General features: G+C 61.8%; 1 protein-coding gene across 1 annotated transcript in view; it reads left to right on the forward strand.

The window, feature by feature from the left end:
- PRDM16 (PR/SET domain 16) overlaps positions 1–19324 on the forward strand; it is a 212774-nt gene extending 193450 nt beyond the window's left edge. The window contains exons 14-18 of the mRNA XM_040645533.1: positions 6967–7136; positions 7505–7679; positions 12173–12409; positions 13230–13404; positions 14588–19324. Coding sequence (XP_040501467.1) covers positions 6967–7136; positions 7505–7679; positions 12173–12409; positions 13230–13404; positions 14588–14722 — 892 coding nt within the window. The 3' untranslated portion in view covers positions 14723–19324. The remainder of the gene's footprint in view (positions 1–6966; positions 7137–7504; positions 7680–12172; positions 12410–13229; positions 13405–14587) is intronic.
- The last annotated feature ends 1768 nt before the right edge of the window (positions 19325–21092 follow it).

The following is a 21092-nucleotide window of genomic DNA, read 5'->3' on the forward strand; positions in this document are numbered from 1 at the left end:
CAACTCTGCCCACCAGGTGGAAATGGCCAGGGACGCACCCCCGAATCCTCACCAAGCAAGCCCTTGGCATCTCCGAGGCCTGGAGAAGTGGCCCCTCTGGTCCATGTCACCATGTCCCTGGCACATGGGCATCCTCCTCTCAGGTTCAGTTAGCAGCTTCTGGCCCTAGGCTGTTGGATTCCCGGAGAACTTTGCCTGCAATTATGGCCCACTGCCACCAGATGGCGCTGCCTAGACCTGTGGCCGCTTTTAACCTGGGACACAGGGAGCTGTCTTATTTCGAGAGAGGGAGAAAGACAGACAGAGAGAGGGAGAAGAGAAGAGAGGGAAAGACATAAAGAGAGAGAGAGAAGAGAAGAGAAAAGCAGGATGTGATTCTGTCTTTAAACGAAGCTAACCCTCCAGGAGTGCTGGCCAGGGTCAGGACAGCAGGACGGTGCTGGGGGGTTTCCAGATCAGGGGACATGATGCCGCGAGGCCGGAGCCTGCGCCCCACCCCGCATGCCCCAGCCAGGCAGAGAGTCAGGCTGGCGAAGGTTGGTTCTGGCTCCCTTAGCCTGGGCCCTGGGCTGACACAGGGCTTCCAGGGAAGGACAGGTGCAGGGCTGGCCACAGGAAGTGAAAGTATCCACCGCGTGGCCGAAAAGCTCTGGAGACGGCTGGTTCCACCCACAGCCTGAAGCCCACAGGAGCTTCTGGTCCTGGTCCAGCGGGTGACATGCCCAGTCCCGGGGGACCCTCAGGTGCCCGGGGGCTGGGGCCAGCCTCCTCAGGGGGTCCCACCATCTCTCCCGCTCTCCTGCCGGCAGATGTCAGCCATCGAGACCATGACAGACAAGCTGGAGAGCTTCGCGGCCATGAAGGCGGACTCGGGCAGCTCCCTGCAGCCCCTCCCCCACCACCCCTTCAACTTCCGGTCCCCGCCCCCCACGCTGTCTGACCCCATCCTCAGGAAGGGCAAGGAGCGCTACACCTGCAGGTGAGGCGGGGCACGAGGCGGGCTGGTGGGGTGGCCCTGGCCAGGTGACCACAGGTGCCACGCCGTGGCTGTGAGCCTGGGCTTCCTAGAAAAAACATCACAGCCACAACACGGCGTAGTGGCAATAAATGGTCCATTCACCGATGGCGGTCATTCACCGATGGCCCATCGTGCGTGGGCTTCATGTCCCCTGCCCCACTAGGCGGTGTTCCCGTGAGCATGAGGAAACGCAGCCCTAACCTAGCCGGTCAGAACCCGGACGGCCCAAAGCCGAGGGTGGCTGGTCAGCAGTTAACCGAGGCTCTGGGAGTCAGGTGGAAAGCCCAGGCCTGGGGGAGACACGCACCGTGTCCGTCCCCAGCTGTATGAGCCTGTCCTAGCCGGTCCAAGCCAGCTCAGCGGTCCTCAGGCTGCTCAGGGAACAGGCACACCCAAGCAGGCCGGAGTCGGCAAGCCCACCTGCCCCCCAGGTGTGGGGCCTCGGGCCCTAGCCCCAGAGTTGGAGGAACCACGTCAGGAAAGCATACGGGCGCCCGAGTCTGCGGCAGTACGACTGCCTCATGGTCACCCCATCCCTCCACCCCAGGTACTGTGGCAAGATCTTCCCCCGATCAGCAAACCTCACGAGACACCTGAGGACACACACGGGGGAGCAGCCATACAGGTAGGAGCCCGCCCCATGGCGGGGGGCAGGCTTCTGGTGAAATGGGAAGGGTGGGGGTGGGAGCCAGCCTCCTTATGCCAGGTGGCTCCCTGGGCCCCGCCTGCTGACCCTACAGCCATCCTGGGCTCTGGGGTGTTATAAAGATGAGGCAGGAGGCACCCAAGTGGGCTTCCTGAGAGTTCTGGCCCACTCCCAGAGTGGGGTGCCTGGGAGCAGCTCTCCCACCTGCCACTGTTGCCTGGGGCCTGGCGTTCAGAGCCCCGCTAGCCAAAGCCAGGGCCCGGGTGGTCTGTGGGGGAAGCCTCGCTCCACGCCCTCCCAGCTCAGGGCGGGTGCCTAAGGCAGGGCAGGCAGTGGAAAAGGAGCTCCGTGCGAGCTCAGATCCCAGCCTGCGCTTGGGGTGTCCTGAGGGATTCGCGTGCCAGCCCTGGACAGAAGCCACGTGTCTGCTCCGCTCCTATGCCCTCCATGCTGGGCTTCTGCCTGTAGAGCAAGTCCATGTAGGAGCCATCACCCGTCCTGCTCACCAACGGGGACGTCAACCCCGTTTCAAAGATCAGAGTCGGAGGCTTAGACCCCATGACCTGCCCAGAGTCGGAGGCCACGGCTGCTCCAGCAGACCGTTCTGCCCCCAGGAGAAGCAGATCCTGCTCCTTGGTCCCCGGGGCCTTTGCTGGGCAGCAGAAGGGCTGAGGTGACACCCCGGGTTCAGGGGCCCCACCCGGGCAGGGGCCTGAGAGCTGGCGTTTTAAATGAGAGACCCAGGTAGTGGTGACCAGGAAGCATGTCAGGGAAAACACTGGATTAGACGCCAAGACCGCATTCTGGGGTGTGTCTGGTGAACGGCCGTTGGGAATGAGGAGCTTGGAGTGGTCTGACGCTGGCAGCGCGGGACCCCCTCCTCTGGGCATACCGATTTCGGAGTCCCCCGGTGGCTGCAGAGACTCAGTGTGTGCCCCCGTCCCTGGGAAGGGCGGCCACGTGGGGTGCCCCTAGGAGCTGTCCGCGCGCCCCCGCCTGCGACGTAACAGGCATCCCCAGGCACCGCAGGGCCGCGTCCTCTCCGGGCCAGACGAGCAACTGCACACCTACTGATCCGTCATCTGCTGGGAACCCCCCGCCTCCCAACACACAGGCCCCCGCCCCCCAAAATGGCTTACAATCCACAAAGGCCCGCGAAGGCAGGAATCACTGGGTCTGGTCTCCTCCCTGAAACGAGAGCCGCCTTCTGGACAGCGCTGCGCGTAGAAGCCCCCAGAGGGTCGGGCTGTGTTTATAGAGGAATTTAATTACCATTGATTTCTTTTGCTCTCTCCAATCTGTGAGTTTCGACTTGGCGTAACAATAATTGCTTTGAAAGTTTGCGTTGCAAATCCTGACTTTGTCTGGCTCAAGGCAGCCCTGCGACGGAGAGAGTGGGGCCTGTGACTCCCTTTGTCATCACGGGGGTGGGGGGCGCTGTCTGGGCTCACTTGGGTCACTGGAAGAATTCAAATTGAAGAGGAAAGTTCGTCCGTCCGTCCGTCCACAGAAACCTGCCGTCCAGGGGACAGGCCCCACCAAAGGAGAAGGACCCCCACCCCCGGCGAGGCCGATGCAATGCGCCGGCTGTCTGCGGGGCGTGACCCGCTCCGGGCCGGCCCCATGTGTGCAGCCCTGCGTGCGCACCTGAGCCTCGGAGCAGGATGAGGCCCGGCTTGTCTCTGGCGGGCGGCCGAGTGACAGACTAGACAACACGGGACACTCTTCATTTCCGTCCTTGCCTGAGATTACCTAAAATCACTCAGAATGTGCGCCAAATCCCTGACTTGGGGAAAGAAAGACCCTTTGGTGTGACCGACGCTTTGTTTCCTGGAGAGAAGGTCAACTCTCCCGCCGGGCCGCGTGTCCTCAGCTCATGGCTTCTCCAGGCTTATAGATCTCGGCCTCAGGTTGGGAGACAAGGTGCGGTCAGACACACTCTCTCTCCCTGAAGCTGCGGCAGGTAGGGCTTCGAACAACCTGGGCTGGACAGACAGAAAACTGGACTCGGGAATGTGGAGGCTGCTTCTTGCCTCCTTCCTGGTGGCCACGCACAGGGGTCCCTCCTTGCACCCTGCCTGGCGGGGCCGTGGTCACGCTCCGGGTGTGCGCCTTCGTGGGCTGGCCTACGTGCTCCTGGCGGGACGTGAGCTTCTGGCTTTGGGGACACACGGCTGTCCCCCTGCAGCTCGTTTCCTCCCCATGAGCGAGGCTCCGTTCCCATTGCCTCGGGTGGCCCAAACCTGTCCCCTTGCTTTTCTAGTTCTGTTTTTTAGGGCTGGACTTCAAAAATCTCTTCTCTCCTTCCCTTCCCCAGCGTTGACAGTTACCAAAAGCGTTCTCCCTGTGACAGCGGGTGTGGCCTCGCTGGGTCCCGGGGAGGACGCTGCGCCCTCCCCCGCCCATGCCGGGCCTCCCCCTGGCTGGCTTCCCTGGTGGGGGGGCTGCGCTCACTGCAAGGTCCTCTCAAGGCCCTCAGCTGCACGCTGCTGGGGCCAGCCGGTCACTCCTTGTCGCGGAGAGGGCAGCTATTTTATGGATCGAGGCCATAAATTTCACTAGCCACTTGTCAGCTTATTTACAGCGCAAATCCCAGCTGCTCAGAGCACTCCGCTCCCCCGAAGCTCAGGGCTCACTGCTCCCCTAAATTTCAAATGGGCTTCTCGGTCTGGGCCATTTATTTAGATGAGAAGCAGGAAAGGGCCACACTCCAGTCTCTCTGTGAGCAAATTCAACGGGCGTTCCCCTCCTGCCCCCTCTCCAGCCCCGCTGGAGAGAGAACTCCATTTCTGGTCACGAGAAACGCTCCCGTCCAACCCCGTCTTCTACTCGGGATTCCCACCGGTCCCCCATTCAGAGTTTATGGGGCAGTGTAGCTGGAACCCAAGCAAAGGTCCCCGACTTTCCAAGAAACATGGCAAGGGATGCTGTGTGCAGGTGCGCGCGAGCCCGCGTGCGGGCGGGCCCTGGGGGGCAGGGTACGAGGACACAGGCCGGCTTGGCGTTTCCTGAGCAAGCGCCCTAAGGAGCAGAACAGTCGTCCGGGAGCCTGGCACCCCGGGGGGCAAGGATTCTTCTGTGACGGAATGAGATGGCACGTCCTGGCTTGTAAAAACCCTCCTTTCTGGACCATTGTGTGGGGGAGCACCAGGTCACCGGGTACCCAAGCCCTGCTGACCCCACCGTGGGGAGGGCTCACGCCCCCGTCCCCGCACAGGCCGAGACAAAACAGCCAAGGGCAGCCGTGTAGGCTTCCAGGATGGCGGGTCCTCGCTGGGGCCCGTGAACATCAGGAGACGGTGCGAAGAGAGGCGGTGACCAAAGCCCCGTGCTCCAGGGGCCTGGAAGCGGCTTCGCCGGCCTGAGGAGGCACAGGGCGGAGCACAGGTGCGCCCAGGCTGACCGCCAGAGAAGGTGGAAAGTCGCTCAGAAGGAGGCCAGGGACGGTGGCTGAAGCCATTTGTGAAAAGATCTCAGACGGCTCTTTGCCCACCGACTGTGGAGGAAGCCAGAGTCGGCGAGGCCTCGGCCACAACGCTCCGGAAACCATACCGTGGGAGACCCGGGGGCCCCTCTAGCGGGGTGCTCCCTGTTCTCTGTGGGCCCACCAGCAGCCCCCCGGGTGGAATGAGGCAGGACGTGGGCTGCCCCAGACACTGTCAGAAAGCTGCCCCGCGGGGCAGAGAAAGCTCAGCTCCTGGCACAGCGCTCACAGCCTCGAGGTTCATGGGGCCTAAGGCTTCCTGCCCCGGGGGGGTCCCTGGGGCGCACTGTGACTGCCCCGACTGCCCGTGCTGCCCGCCTCAGCCCTGCGGGCCCGGCCCCGTCCTCAGCGCAACTCCGGACCCCACGCGCGTGGCCCGTATTCTGTGCTGTACCGATCAGGGTGAGTGGGGCCCTCCCGTGGGGATGCCCCGCCACCAGACTCAGGACAGGTCCCTGGCACCTCCCGAGCCGCACCCCCCACGCGAGCGCCCTGCGGGGACCTGCTGTGTAGACGTGCTCCTGAGAGACTTGCCAGCCAGGACGCTGCTGCCTGCCTCCTGTCCGGTTGCAGGACCTTGTCTCCAAACATGGAAAACACATGAGCACGTGGACAGGGTGGACGGAGGCTCGCGTGCCTCTGACGCCCAGTGAAGCATCCCCGAGGAGTGCTGAAGCCAGACGCACGCACACAGACATGTGCGCACACATGCACATCCGCACACGTGTGTGTGCACCCAGACGGATCCCCGCTGCCATCCTGGGCTGGGCGCTCAGAGCCACGGGAGCCACCCCAGGAAGCTGCATGGCCTCTGCTTAGACTTCTGCCACCAGGAGGCGCTGGCGCCCCGGCGAGGCCGCATAGGGGTCTGCGGACATGCTGGCGGCTCCCAGGGCCACCCCGTCTCCAGCTCCAGGCCCCGCGCTCTCCCTTGCTGGCTTCTTGATGGAGGTGTTTCTCTAAAGAGGGAGGGTAGCCCTGCCTTTCCCGCCGTCTGGGCTGCGAGCAGGGTCGTGAAGGCTGCACCCCCACAAGGCCCCACACCCAAGGGCGCCGCTCCCGTCACAGATGTTCTATGCCCACGACTGAAGCGTCTGGAGGAAGGAACGTCTTGTTCAGATTCTCCCAAGCGCATGGCCAGGCCGGCTATCACCTTCCACACAGGGGCAGAGAAATAGAGGGATCGCGTGGGGCTCGCCTGAAGGCTGTGGTCGTCTGTGGTCATCTGTGGTCCATAGAACAGTGGCGGCCTGACAGGTGGTGAGCCCGGGGAGCCTCCACCTCACCGTCCGGGAAGTTAGAGATGCCGAAGAGGGCCTGGGGCAGCCCCCGAGCCCACCATTCGCAAATTGGCAAGCTGAGGCCCAAGGACCCTCTAAATGGCGGCCAGGTGCGGGCCCGCTCTCCCCGTGCAGGGTGAGGGGTCTCTCCGCCCAGAGGAACGTGACAGGGAGCGGGTCTCCTTCCAGGGAAAAGCACGGGAGGGTCTTTCTGTGGTGCACGGCCGCCCCCTTGAGGCCGCTGGGAGCGTGCGCCCTCAGGCCGGGCCTCCAAGCTGGGGGACGCAGACGCAGGGAGGGTTGGGGCGCCGCACGCCCAGGGGCACGGGCCCAGAGGGTCCCCTGCAGCAGCACGGGGCACCTTCCAACGCCACCCGCCACCCTCCAGTCAGTCGGCAGAGGACGGCTGCTTCCTGGAGCCGCGGGGCTTTGTAGGCACAGCCTGCCTGTGCGGCGTCTCGGGCTGGTGGGGCAGCGGCCCCGGGAAACGGGGGCGCCGGGGTGTCCGCCAGGCCCCGCTGAGATGCGTGTGTTTCAGGTGTAAGTACTGCGACCGCTCCTTCAGCATCTCCTCCAACCTGCAGCGGCACGTGCGGAACATCCACAACAAGGAGAAGCCCTTCCGGTGCCACCTGTGCAACCGCTGCTTCGGGCAGCAGACCAACCTGGACCGGCACCTCAAGAAGCACGAGCACGAGCACGCTCCAGGTGCGGCCCGGCCCGGGCCCGCGAGCGGGCGTGCGGAGGCGAGGGTTTGAACGATGGGAGCCTCAGGAAGAGAGGCCAGGTGGAAGGGAGGAGAGGGGAGGGCGGGGGAACACAGGGAAGGGGAGGGGAGGAGGGGTAGGGGAAGACAGGGGAGGGGGAATACAAGGGGGGATGGGGATGACAGCAGGGGGAGGGGAAGACAGAGGAGGGGAGGGCAGAGAGAGGGGATGGGACAGGAGAGGGGAGGGGAGGGGGAAGACAAGGGAGGGGAGAAGAGGGGGGATGGGGAAGCCAGGAGAGGGGAGGGAGGGGAAGGGCAGGGCTCAGCTGAGGGGTGCCCCAACTCTGATGCTCCCCTCTCCCCACAGTGAGCCAGCACTCCGGGGTCCTCACGAACCACCTGGGGACCAGCGCCTCCTCCCCCACCTCTGAGTCAGACAACCATGCACTTTTAGATGAGAAAGAAGACTCCTATTTCTCTGAAATCAGAAACTTTATTGCCAACAGTGAGATGAACCAAGCATCAACACGAACGGACAAACGGTAAGAAATTGATTCCAGACCCCAAGAAGGCCTAGATCCAAAGCCCCCTATGTGGCTACACCCAGAGGAGCCCCCCCCAGCAGCGGTCCCCTGTGTGCCCCTAGACAGGGACCGGGCCCCCCAGCAGAGGGGGTGAACGATGGGCAAGGCCGGCATCTATTCTGACCCCGGCTCTGCCACCTTCAGTGAGGACTCGCCCTCCCCCCGCCCCTGTGTCTGGGTCCGGAGAGGGTGAGGAGAGTAAGCGGCCCAACCAACGGTGGGTGTGGTGCGCTGGGTGCCGCACCAAGTTTCCGCCTGGTTTGGCTGGGGTGTCACAGGTGCTCAGTGAAGCGACAGCCGGGTGAGGGCTCCTGCCATGAACCCTGCTGGGGGTCTGAGTCGAGAACATTTCCATTTAATCCGAGGCCCTGAAGGTTTCCCAGCAGGAGTCACACACACACACACACACACACACACACACACACACACCGTGCATATGCACTCACACACTTGCACACATACACCTATATATGCACATGAAAGTGCACAGGCATGCACACGTGTGTACACATGTATATGCATGCACACATACACGTGTGTGTGCACAAACCACACAGATGTGCACACTATGCACACGTGGGTACACACGCAGGTACATATACACGTGTGCGCACACGTGCGAGAAACCACACAGCCATGCACACATGCACGTGTATACATGCACTCACACATGCACTGTACGCGTATGTGTGCACGAAACCACACGTGCATTGCGCACACGTACACACGCGTGCACACACAGTGATGTACACGTGCACACGTGCATACAGATTCACACACGTGCACATAGGTACACATTTATACACTCACAGGAAATCACACACACAGGCACACACAAGTACGTACACACGTGCACACACACATGCACTCCCACCAGGAGTCACACACACAGACACGCACTGACATGTGCACACGTGCGCACACACATGCACTCCCACCAGGAGTCACACACGCGTACCTGCACGCACACACATGCACACATGTGCACACACGTGCACTCCCACCAGGAGTCACACACACGGACACGCACTGACATGTGCACACGTGCGCACACACATGCACTCCCACCAGGAGTCACACACGCGTACCTGCACACACATGCGCACGATGGCAGGAAAATGGCAGAATGCCGATTCAAGATGTGGAAGGTATTCTGCACAACCCTGGATCCCAAGGCTCCGCGGGTGGTATTTCCTCCGGGAGTCCCTATGGAAGGACGCTTCAGACCCCCAGGAAGACATTCTCCTTGGGTGAACGCGGGGGCCGGACCAGCTGGCAGAAAACCAGAGATGCTCCAAATACCAAGAAGCCTTGGGATGCAGTCCCCTAATTCTGGCGTGGAGAACTGAGCCAGCGAAGTGGGGGGCCTTGCTCCAGCCATGAAGCCGGGCCCAGAACCTAGAGCCAGAGCCCCGGCCCTTGCTCAGATCTGTGGTCCCCCAGGGCCCGGCGCTGTCCCCGCCCACCTCCAGCAAGTGCGGACAGCCCTCAGGAGACCCGCCTCCCTCTAGGACAGGCTGCGTCTTCGGTGCTCCTAGGGGACCGGGTGGGGGCACCGGGAAGGCCTGTCGAATTCATACGTCAACGTGGCACTAGGACTTTTTCTGGGGCTGCCACACCCTAAGTCGTGCCCCCAGGAGGGTGATCTCACCTGCCTGCCAGATAGGGCCTGGCCGGGGCTCCGACGAGGGGTTGGCAGGAGAGGCCGGCTGCGGGCTACGCTTCCCAGAGCCTGAGCCCTGCTCGGCAGCAGAGATTCCGGTCCGGGGGCAGCCCCGCCTGCTCCCCTGCGCCTCCACCGTGGCTCCCGGCGTGCACATGATGGTCTCACGGGAACCTAGAGCCCTGCCCCTCGGGGGCACGGAGCCTGTGTTCCGGCAGTGCTGCAGCCCATCTGAGAGCGGCCCGTGGTTTAAGGCTTCAGAGAAAGTCACACGTGAGCACCCGGGTGCCAGGCCTTATCAGAGCCCCCCAGGCGGGCGACGAGCACACCCGGCTGTTAAAGACCATGCCCTGAACTGAGACCCCCCGCACGGGGACAGAGGCCGAAGAGGGACCTGCGAGGATTTGTCAATAGCGTCCTCCACGGGGGCACGGTCCTCTGGGGGCACCAGAAAGGCCCTTGCGCCTCGAGCTCCGGTGGCAGGCCCAGCTCTTAGCTGTGAGGAGGAGGGAGACTCTCCATGGAACCCACCGGGACAGAGGAGAGGGGAGGCCGCACCCCCCGACCTTCACCACCAAGCGTCTCACCAGGACTTTCCCGAAGGCCCCTGGTGGCGGCTCAGACAGAGGAGACTGGCCCCAAATCCCTCAGGAAGCCCCCGGGGCAGAGCCAACCACAAACCCAGGCCCTGGGACGGCCTGTCCCTCCAGGAGACGCCCCACGTCATGGTCAGAAGCAAGAACCACCATCACAGGTGACCTGACTCTGTCGCTCTGTGTATGATGGTGAGACACTGGCGGTTCCTTTTGGAGCCAATATCCACACTACGGTCCACATCCGGAACCGTTTCCTTCTCTCAAGCAGCAAGGAGAATGTAGGGACGGCCAGGCTTCCTGGCCCCATAACCCCTCTAATAATTTGGGGCATCCCCCCCAAATCCTAGCCCCGACTACCCCAGAATGCAGCCTGATTTGGAAATAGGGTCCTTACAGATGTAGTTGGTTAAGACGAGGTCATCGGGGGGCCGCAATCCCACACGAGGTCCTGCAGGGACAGCGGGACACAGATGCGTGCGGAGAAGCGCGTGAAGATGAAGCGACGCTGGGGTCTCCAGCCCAGCGTCCGCGCCCGGATCTCGGACTCCAGCCTCCAGAACCAGGAGAGACTGGGCTCCTGGGCTTGAAGCGCCGGTCCCACGCAGGGTCCCGGCGGCCCCAGGACATCACGTGCCCCAGGGGGCTGTTTGGAGGCCCGGACACCCCTGCAGGTGCCTGGAGCTGCCACCAGGCTGCGGACCCCCTCCTCAGTCCTGCTGCCCCTCCCCGGGCGCTCCTGCTTGATGCAGGCCCCCTGCCTGTGGGGGCCATGCTGCCCGCTCCAGGAGGGGCTCATACCTAGAAGCCCACAGCGCACGTCGGTTCGATTACACATGCACGGGGCTGCCTGCGGAACGTAATCCGAGTCCCGGCCCCCACGTCGCCCACCTGCGCCGTCATCCCATCCCTGGCATGGGGATGTGCCCACATCGCTGAGAGGGCACAGGATCTGAGCTGGCAAGGTCACCCGGCAGAGAGCCAGGGAGGGGCAGGACCCGAGCCCTGGCCTGTGTCACTTGGCTCCAGAGCCCTTGCCTGGTGGGCGGACACGTTCTGGCGACGGCACAGGTGACCCCCGAGAACGGAAGCGTCAGGCAGGGTTCTGCCCATCTGGAAAGGCAGGGCAGATGTAGCATCTTGCACTTTCTCTGGAAAAGGCAAGGAGGGAAGACGAGGATGGCCGAGAGCCCGGCCATCAGGGGCCTCGGTAGCCCGGCCCGTCTGCACAAGCCTCTGTGTCTGGAGGCCGGTGCTCACTCGGAAAGGCTGCCCCCTCTGCCTCACGCCGAGAGCGGGACTCCCGTCTCCCCCGACAGCCGCGGACAGATTTCTGCGGGCCGTGCGAGGTCCAGGAGGGACAGGGGCCCAGACGTGGGCTCAGGAGGTGTGTGCCCACCCTCCCTGCCCCCCACCACAACTGCATGCTGGACACCTGCCAGGTGGCCCTCGGGCTAGGGCATTTTCTGAAAGAAACAAGAAGGCTCGCCCTTGCTCAGCTTGGATTCTTTCCTTTTAAAAACGAGGACCTGGAGTGGAAAAGTCTCACCCAGCTGGAGTGACCCTGAGGGAAATGAGGTGGGGTCTGGCCCGCAGGAGAGAAGCCACCAGTCTCTGAAACAAACTCATCTGGGCGGGTTTCCCTGGCTGACGACAGCCCCGCCTTTGTTCCACAGCACCCCAGACCCCAGACCTTCCCCCTGCAGGGGGGACCCGACACGCTAGGTTGCCAATGTCCCTATGTCCCTCGTGGCTGACCAGGAGGCATGAGCAAGGGTCGACCAGCAAACCTCCCCAAGGGCACCCCTTGTGCAGTGCCCAACCCCAGCTCCAGCACCTAGGACCCCCTTCCGCACCAGACTGGCCGTGGCTTCCTTCCCTGACACATTCACCCTGAATCCCGGGTGGCCGGTGTCCACTCTGGCATCACAGGAGCCCTGCTGCCGAGGCCCCTCCCTGCCACGCCCTCAGCGGGTGCCCTTCTCTCCTTGACCCACTCCACCGGTGATGGGGGGGGTGGCGGCGGAGGCTGAGGGCTCCGACGAGGCACTCAGAACCTTGGCTCCGAGGGTCCCCGTGACCACGAATGCAGGCTCTCTTCACAGGGGGTGAGGACAGCCTTGGAGGGAGAGCCGGCTGGAGCCTAGCGCAGGCCTTGTGGGGTCTGAGACCAACGCCCTCCCCTGTCCCCGCAGGCCAGAGGTCCAGAACCTGGACGGCAGCTCCCAGTGTCTGGGCCTGGCCAGCGGGAAGCCGGGGGACGCGGAGGAGGAAGAGGAAGAGGAGCTGGAGGAGGAGGATGACGACAGTCTGGCCGGGAAGTCCCAGGATGACACCGTGTCCCCCACGCCGGAGCCTCAGGGCGCCTATGAGGACGAGGAGGACGAGGAGCCGCCCGCCTCCCTGGCCGTGGGCTTCGAACACACCCGAAGGTGGGGACCGGCCTCCGTGGGCCACGTCTGGGCAGCCTCACGTGCTAGGGCCTGGCAGGACGACCTCACCAACAAACCGCCGGAGACCCACCATCCCCCAGCTGGGCGTCTTCACCTCGGGGGCGGGGGGGGAACGGGTCTTCTGCACGCAGGCCCAGGCGAGGCCCGGCCTGAGGAAGGGGGTCAGGGCCCAGCCCACCTCTCCCGTCCCCCACACACACTTCCCAAGGCCTGGGGGCAGAGTGTGGGAGGGAGAGGCACGCTCCCAGCTGAGAAGGAGCTGGTCGCGCCACCCCACCGTCTCCGGTGACTGGCCTGGGCAGTGACGTCTGGCCCCGGGCTGGGCAGTGTGGAGCGGGGGCCCCTTCCCTCGCAGCCCGACTGCCCCCTGCCTGTGTCCGGCAGCAGGGGCGCTCCAGCGTCTCAGACCGTCCCGGGGGAGCCCTGTGGATCCAGGAGGTCTGAACTCCAGGGACGGCCCGTTACCGCTGTGCCCTGGGTCCGGGCAGCGGGAGCCCCAGCCCCTCCAGAGCTGCCTCCCGATCTGTCCTCCGTCCCCAGAGACCCGGGCGCCCGCCTGCTGCTTGCAACGTGTGTGCACGTGCTCGCCCCCCTCCGAGCCCCTCCGTCCGTCCCTCTCCTGCATCTGTGTGGCTCCTGTCCAGGTGTCCGCGTGTCTGTGTGTCTGTCTCCTTGTGCATGTGGCTCGTGGAGACGCCGGGGCGTGCATGCAGGCACGGAGCCCGCCGTGGGGCCTCAGAGAGGCGGCCAGAGGCCGGACCGGCTAACGCCAGGCCCCTCTCCCCGGTCGTTGGTGCAGGTGCGCTCAGGAGCGACCAGGCGGCCTGTTAGCTTTGGAGCCGATGCCGACTTTTGGGAAGGGGCTGGACCTCCGCAGAGCAGCTGAGGAAGCGTTTGAAGTTAAAGATGCGCTTAATCCCACCTTAGATTCTGAGACTTTAAAGCAGACACTGTACAGGCAGGCTAAGAACCAGGTAGGTACCCAGCAGAGCCCCCCCACCGGCACCCCCAGGCTGGATGGCAGGTGGTGGCTGCGCCTCCTTTTGTGGTGGTCATCCTATGCCTGGGGCATGACCATGGGTCCCCGGGCCCCTTGCATCGGCTAGAGAGACACCCAAGCAACTGCTGCTCCCCTGCAAGCAGGGGTGGGGTAGGAAGAAATTGAGGCAGGTGAATGTGAGCCGGGCGCTCACAGGCACATGGGTCACGGTGCTCTTGTCCCCGTGGCAGGCGTCCACGAGCAGGTGTCCAGCCTGGAAGCTATCTAGGCCTCCCTCTCTGATTCAAGCCAGGATGACTGGTAGCCCAGGCTTCTCTTGAAGGAAGCTGCCCATTGCGCGGTCACTGATTCCAAGCTGGAGCCGTGACAGGGTCAGCAAGGGCACCCGGGTGCCTCGACCCGATTCCTTAGTCCTGGCGGCCCCAGGGCCCTGCTTCCTGCTTCCATCCGTCTGGAGGGGCGGGGTCTCCGTCAGCCCACCCTGAGTCTCAGCAAAAACCGTCTACATGTCTGTCTTTGTCTTCTACTAATCCTGTCCAGAGTGTAAACCCGGGTGGGAGGACGGCTGGCCTTCCCCCACCCCGCTCTGCCCAGAGGGGCCCCCAGGTCCCGTTGCCTCGTGCCCTATGACTTGTGGCAGAAGGACCGTCCTGTGGACTAGCTGTGCTCCAGGCCCAGCTCAGACACGCTGTGCCTCCAATCCCCCAAGCAGCTCTGTGCTGTCCCCACAGCTGTCCAGACGGGCAGCCCCAGGCCCACCGGACGGGGACAGCCTCTTGTGGACTACCGGCAACTCCCGGGGCCCTCGCAAAAGTGGGGGTGGGGCAGAGAGGTGAGCGCAGGAGGGAAGCACCCCAAAGAGCCGAGGGAGCCCCTGTGCATGGAGGCCAAGACCATGGCACCTTGTCCCTCTGCACGGGAGCCCAGCTGACATGCACACACACCCCCAGCCCTACCGCCCACCTCATCTTCCTCTTCGGGCCCAGGGGAGAGTCTGGCCTTTCCCCTCTCTGTCTGGATCCGGGCAAGGCTGAGCCCAGCCACAGGGCAGGGGGGGTGGCGGGAAGGGGACAGCCTGGGATCTGCAGAACCCCAATCACACAGCTCACCTGTCTGTCCTGTGTGTGTGTGTGTGTCCTTGTCTTCTCCCGGGCCAGGCGTACGCAATGATGCTGTCCCTTTCCGAGGACACTCCTGTCCACACTTCGCCCCAGAGCCCCCTGGACGCTTGGTTGAACGTCACAGGAGCCATGCCGGAGTCCGGAGCCTTTAACCCCATCAACCACCTCTGACGGGCCCAGGAGGGGCCGGGGCCAGAGTCCAAGCAAGGTGACCTCGGGGCCCCATCGTCCCAACAGAAACCCCAGCTGCAGAAGATGGAGAAGGGGTCCTCGGAGAGCGGCGTGGCCTGGGCCAGAGAAACCCCCGCCCCGCGCCATCACCTGCAATGACCACTCCTTGGCAGCCGTCCCCCCACACACACCATGGTTCAGCTCTAATTTTTCCAATGAAAACTCAGAAACGAGGAGTCCCTGAGCCGTCCTGGAGGCCCACCGTCCAAGAATTGGTCTTAAGAACAGCGTTCCGGAAGGGTGCAGCGCACGGCCGGCCGCATGCCGTTCCCGGGAGCTGCCTCGCAGAGCCGACCCAGTGGGTGAGGGCGGGATTTTAATCCCAGACTGAAGGAAGGCAGCGGGCCGCTGGGGCACCTGCGAGGTGTCTCAGAAAGGACCGGACAGACACGGGTGTGCTTTACAAAGGGAGATCGCCCAGACAATTTTTTATAATGAGAATTACAAGAGTAACGCTTTTGGTAATCTTATTGACGACAGAGTCTATTTAAGCATGTGGTTTTAAAAATAGACAGTATTTTTTAAAAAATCGAAAGTTGACTTGCAAATTGTTTTTTAAAAGTAATTTTGCATTGCTTTGAAATCTCCACTTCTTTGCAAACCCGAACCTGCCTGGGGACTGAGACTGTGTCTGGGTGTGTTCTTTATACTGTAGATAACGGAGAAGTTTTCTATCCCTGACCGTATTTGTAAAGCCAACGAGATCTGGGGTGCCCCCGAGCAGAACTGAGGGGCCTGGGGCCCCCTCCTGTGAGCAGTTTCAAGCTGTACCGTGGAATTCTGAGACACGGTATCCTGGGCTGTCGCCCGCGTCACACACGTGTGGCAGGGGATTCATGCCTGTGACCCCCACCAAGACCCCCCAATTGTATGGGGGGGCTGCGAGAGCGGTGGCTCAGGTCCCCTGTGCAGAGGTGGGCCACACACCAGGCACCCCTCCCAACAAGGTCCACGCATCAGCCACACCCATGCCGGCCCGCCACGGCCGCTCTGCGGACAGCAGGGCCCGCTGGCCACATCGCGTCTCCAGCCCCCACCTCACCCACCCCCGTCAGACGGACAAGGGGAAGGAAGCAGGCATCTCCCGCACCGTGGCCTCCGTGGGGCGCGCTCTGCATCTCCCCTGCCCCCGCCGCCGGGCTTTCTGCCTGCCTGAGACCTCAGCTCCGGACCCGACCGCCACCTCCCATCCTCGTGCGGCTTCTTGGCAGGCCAGACCAGCTCCAGGACGGAAGGGCCTCCAGGCGGGACCTGCCTCTCGGGGAGCTAGGACCGCACGGCCCGGCCGGATGTCACCCCCTCGGGATGGGTCTGCCTCTCCGCTCGGATGGGCTTTAAATTATTCCCATAGGGGCCAATTTCAAATCATAATTTTTTTTCCCTGATGGAATTTACCTTAATCTGTATATAACTTGTAATTTTTTCTAATTCATTTCTTTTCTTATTTTATTTCTTCCTTAACAGTATTTTGGCATTAGACATTCTTATTGTGAAGAAATAATGTTAATATAAGCATCTAGTGAAGGACCAAAACCGTGTATAAGGTTGTGTGTTGTGTGGTCGATAACCAGGGAGTGGGGAGGTTTTTAATGTGCCAAATACCCCCGCGCCCCCCGACGGATCCTGCTGCCCGTTTCCAGACAATCACGTGTTTTTGTTAAATTAGAGTTTCAGTTACATTTGCATTTAAGACAAGTGTTCTATTTATTTCTTTTATTGTTTGGAAGGAAAAAAGAGTATGTCCCAACAGGAAAAGAAAAAGATCGTCCAAGTTGCCCTTAAAAAAGAATGTAGATCCACGCCGGGGCGGGGCGGAGGGGGGGCGCCTGGGAACGGGGCTCTGGCGGTGCAGCGGGCTGGTCGGAGCAGCCGTGTCCCCGTGTCCCCGCTGCTCCAGGCCAGCGACAATCGGGCACTTCCGCACCGCGAGACCTGAGTGAGGAGGCCCCGAGGGTGCCACGCCGCTGCAGGCCCCCGCGGAAGGGTTCCACCACTCCCGGTCCACAGGAGGCAGCGAGACCGTGCACCCCAGGCTGGCAGGGCACCCCACGCGAGGAAGAGCGGGCGCAGTCCCATGGGCAAGGCTTTGCAAACACCGCCCCTCACCTCCTCACACGCACGCACTCTGCTGGGCTGGCCAGGCGCGGTGTGGCATTTCCTCTTTCCCCTCCATCCAGACGGGACCCCTTTGCAGAGTCAGCCGCAGATACAAACGCCCATTTCTGTAAACCCAAATTATATTCCTTCTGCTAAAGAATAAGGTGTGTGCTTTTTTTTGCGGTATGACTCTCTCTGCCTAAAATAGGAAGTTTGGCCAGGTGGAGACCTGAGCGTCTGTTCTCCGTGGTCCCAGAACAGATAAGGGGCCGCGGCCACCGCCTCTGGACTGCACCCCAGGCCATGGCCATCTGTCATTTCCGGCCAGCCCTGGCCAGCATCTTCTCTCTCCCTCCTTCCCAGAGCCCCACCTGCTCACCTTTAGCCCTCATTTTGTCCCCCTGAAAACGATTAGAGCTAGCCCCATTTCCACTAAACGTTCAGCCCCTTGGGCCCAAGCACTTGGCAGGTTTGGGGGGGTCTGTCCTTGGACCCCGGACAAAAGGAGCACTTAGTCCCCAGCCTGGTGCCTCTCCCGCCCCTGACTACAGCGAGCTGCCCTCACTACTCTTCTCTGTCCCCGGGCTGCAGCACCAGCACGGACGCTCGGGCCCAGCCTGGACCGTGGGGGCCAGGAGGCTGGGCGGCCAGAATTCTGAGACCCCAGCCTCGGAGCTCGGCTGCAACAGGGCAACCGGCTGGCTGACTGCTGTGTCCATGGGTGGTGGCCAGGGTCAGACCTGTCAACCTGGGGCCCCACTGGGCCAGGGCCCTTCCTTTTTGCATCAACGGCGTTCCGCCTTTGGACCGCTGATATCCCCAAATGGAAATTCAAAAGGAAGGCTCCCTGCTCACCCCTCCACCACCCCTCAGACCCGGCCCCCAGCGGACCGACACCATCCCCCCACTGCTGCTCTCATTCCTGGGACAACTGGGTAGGACGCATGGAGCTGCCGATCCTTTGGCCAGCCGGACCCTTCGCGAGTGGGACGCAGAGACCCCCTGTTTTGAACCCGGGCTGCATGTTCCTGCAGCCCGCCTGGGACCCTGGATGTGGGTCAGTGGACAGGCTGAGCCTGCGTGGCCTTCCTGTTCAAGCCCAGCACCTCTGTGGCCCAAGCCTGGTCCTGGAAACTCGCAGGGCCCTCGGCCTTCTCTGTCCTAGCTGCTTCTTCAGCGAGCGTTCGCAAAGCACTTGCCCAAATACATATCACCCGTTGGTAGCCTTGAAGCCTCAAAGCACTGGATTGTGGTCCCCCTGCCCCTTGCCCTGTCCCCCTGCCCCTCAGCCCCCCGCCCAAGTGACTGAAATCTACTGAGCTATATTCACTGTGCTGTTCTGGGGGAGAGGGGAGGGGGCGGCACCACCCAGGAGAGCCGGGCACCTTGCACCACTCCCGGCTGGAGTCGCGAGGCCGCGGCCGCTCCTGGGCGGTGGAGTCAGCCGGGTATCAGAAGCCATGAACCTGTCTCCGCAGCAGCGAGCGATACTGTGACAAGACATTCCTGCGTGATTCCAGGAGAGTTCCTTTCCTCCTTGCATTCCAGTTTGTTACGTTCTTCCTCTCCGTCGCCGATTCGGAGTTCCGCTTTCGGAAAAAATAAAAATAAAAACGAAAGGCAGCCTGAGTTTCCCAAATGTGCAATTCACTTGGGAGCAAAGTAATTCCGGAGGTTTCTATCGCTGTGTTTTATGTGGTCGACGTTCCCGCGACCAGGGAAGCTGAGCCCCCGGGCCGGAGCGTGTCGCTAACGCGTTTGTGTTTGCACCTGCTGGCAAGAGCCCCACACCCGTGGATCCGCACCCCCCTCGCCGTTGTTCCAGTACAAACTTGGTTCAGTTTGTTTTCGTTGTTTGGGTTTGTTTGTTTTTTTTTTTTTCTTTTAGAACTGTATAGTGTTGAAAAAGAAATCAAATGTAAATGTCAGGTTTTCATATAATGTTCAAAAAAAAAAAAAAAAAAACCATTGAGAAGGAGGCCGGTGTATGTCCCATGTCCCCTGATTGTAAATTGCTTCTGTTATAAGTTCACTGTGCATGACTCGTGTTTAGCGGTCATTATCGTGTCTGTTTGTGAAATTTTTATGAAAAGGAGAATTCGGTAGATGCCCTTGTTGGCTGTGATTAAGGTCTGCGTCCTCCAGACAGGAGCTGGGAACTGCTCGCGCACAGGCAACGCGGCTCGGGACCCACGTGGGCGTCTCCGTGGGAGGAGGACGCAGCGCAAGCCACGCCGCGTCGGAGCGCGTCCTCGTGGTCCTGCGACTGCATCTGATGCTTGTGATAAAGCAGACGCGCTTGTGTAGAGACACGTCTTTACGACGAAGCCTAGGAGCAGCTGATCTGAGGTTAATGCTGTAGGGTAGGACTGTACACACCAAATGTAACCTTCCCAACGCGACAGTGACTTTATACCTGAGATTGACATGCAATAAATCTGTGTGCTTTTCTAAGTCTCGCCCCCCGAGGTTCACTGAGGGAGAACAGAGGCCCCTGGGATGGGGGAAGTTCCCGGGGTCGGAGCGTGGCCAGGGGCGAGGCTCACCAGCCTGGGTCGAGGGTCGCCGGGGACGGACGCTGAGACACGCATGGCCTCAACACCACCACCAGGCCGGGTACCTCTGCTATTCATAAACAATGCAAGCTCAGGGAAAGCACCCACTACCCTGGGCGGCTCTGCCGTGAGGGGTGATGCCCGGGTGTGCTCTCCCCTAAGCGCGTCTACCCCAAGGCATAGTGGCCTCCAGGTGTGGCCTCCAGGTGTGCCCTTTTCCAGGTGCGCCCATCTCCAGACATGTCTGCCTCCGGGTGCACCGGGCCCAGAGCTGGCCACCACGAACTCCTGTGGAGGAGCCCACCCTGCAAGGCCAATCCTAGACACGCCCCTTCCTAGGGGTGCGCCTCCCCAGCGGCCGGCCCTGCTCACTGACCGCTCTGCACCCTGGCTGTGCCTGCCGTCCTTGCACTGTCCCCAGCCAGGACCCGAGCCTGCCCGCCAGGCAAGGGCCGGATAGACAGGGACTGAGCAAATGCATGGGGCCACCCCCTCGACATGTCAGCCACCTTCACCCACTCAAGTGTGGGGGGCGGCCCCTGAGTTCTGGGGACTTACACCATGAAGTCTTCCCTGTGGCGGCTGTCCTGCCACCAGAGCACGGAGGTGAGGTGGGCGGCCTTGCACACTCAAAGAGGCATCTCTGTGACGGAACACCCCCCCCAGCATGCCAGCGCACGGCCCTCCCTGGGTGCGTGAGGCAGGAAGAAAACGAGATTACGGTGTCAAACAGAGAAATTGGGTGGCTATGCCTCCCTCCCCGCAGCTGTAGAAGTGCCTGGTCCAGACTCTCTCCAAAGACAACCTCTCAGGTCGCCAGAACATGTTGGGGGCCCCTGAGCCTCTGTTCCCTGGTCAGAAATCACCACTTGTACTGGATTTAAGACTGTAAGGATGGAAAGTGCCAGGACTTACCTCTCTGTCCCCAAGGCCTGGCCTGAAACACTTTCTTAGTAGAAGCTGGGTTACACGAGTGGGTGGATGGATGGATGGATGGATGGATGGAAAGATGGATGGATGGATGGATGGATGATGGATGATGGATGGATGGATGGATGATGGATGGATGGATGGATGGATGAGTGGATGGATGGATGGATGGATGAGTGGATGGACAGATGGATGGAAGGATGGATAGATGAGTGGATAGCTAGATGGACGGATGGCTAGATGGACGGATGGATGGATGGAAAGATGGATGGATGGACGGATGGCTAGATGGACGGATGGATGGATGGATGGATAGATGGATGGTTTGCTATAAGGACCCTCACTCCAGGTAAATTCCCACACAGATTCTGGGAACTCCAGTGCCTCTGAGGGGCCTGAACACGCTCCGATGGGAGTAATGGGGTGGGGGAGGCCTGGTCCCTGCGACAGCAGTTCTGATAGCCATCAAAGGAAGAAACAGGTTCCCCAGTGAGGCGTTGGTTGGGGGAAGCGTTTAAATATCTTAAAGTTGTTTTCCCCCCAGATGTGACTGAAGAAGCGTCGGTGAAGCGTCGGTGAGGTCATGAGCCCCGACGGTCAGGTGTGGGGTTCACCCCAGCGCTCCCGGCCCTGAGGCAGCATGAGCGGCTCCTGTCTGGGAAATGCATTTCCGTTCCCAGAGGACAGATTATGTGAATCACGACTCTGATGAATGGCCGTGCTTCCAA

Source organism: Ursus maritimus, unplaced genomic scaffold (assembly GCF_017311325.1).
Source record: "Ursus maritimus isolate PB19 unplaced genomic scaffold, ASM1731132v1 scaffold_32, whole genome shotgun sequence".
NCBI lineage: Eukaryota > Metazoa > Chordata > Mammalia > Carnivora > Ursidae > Ursus > Ursus maritimus.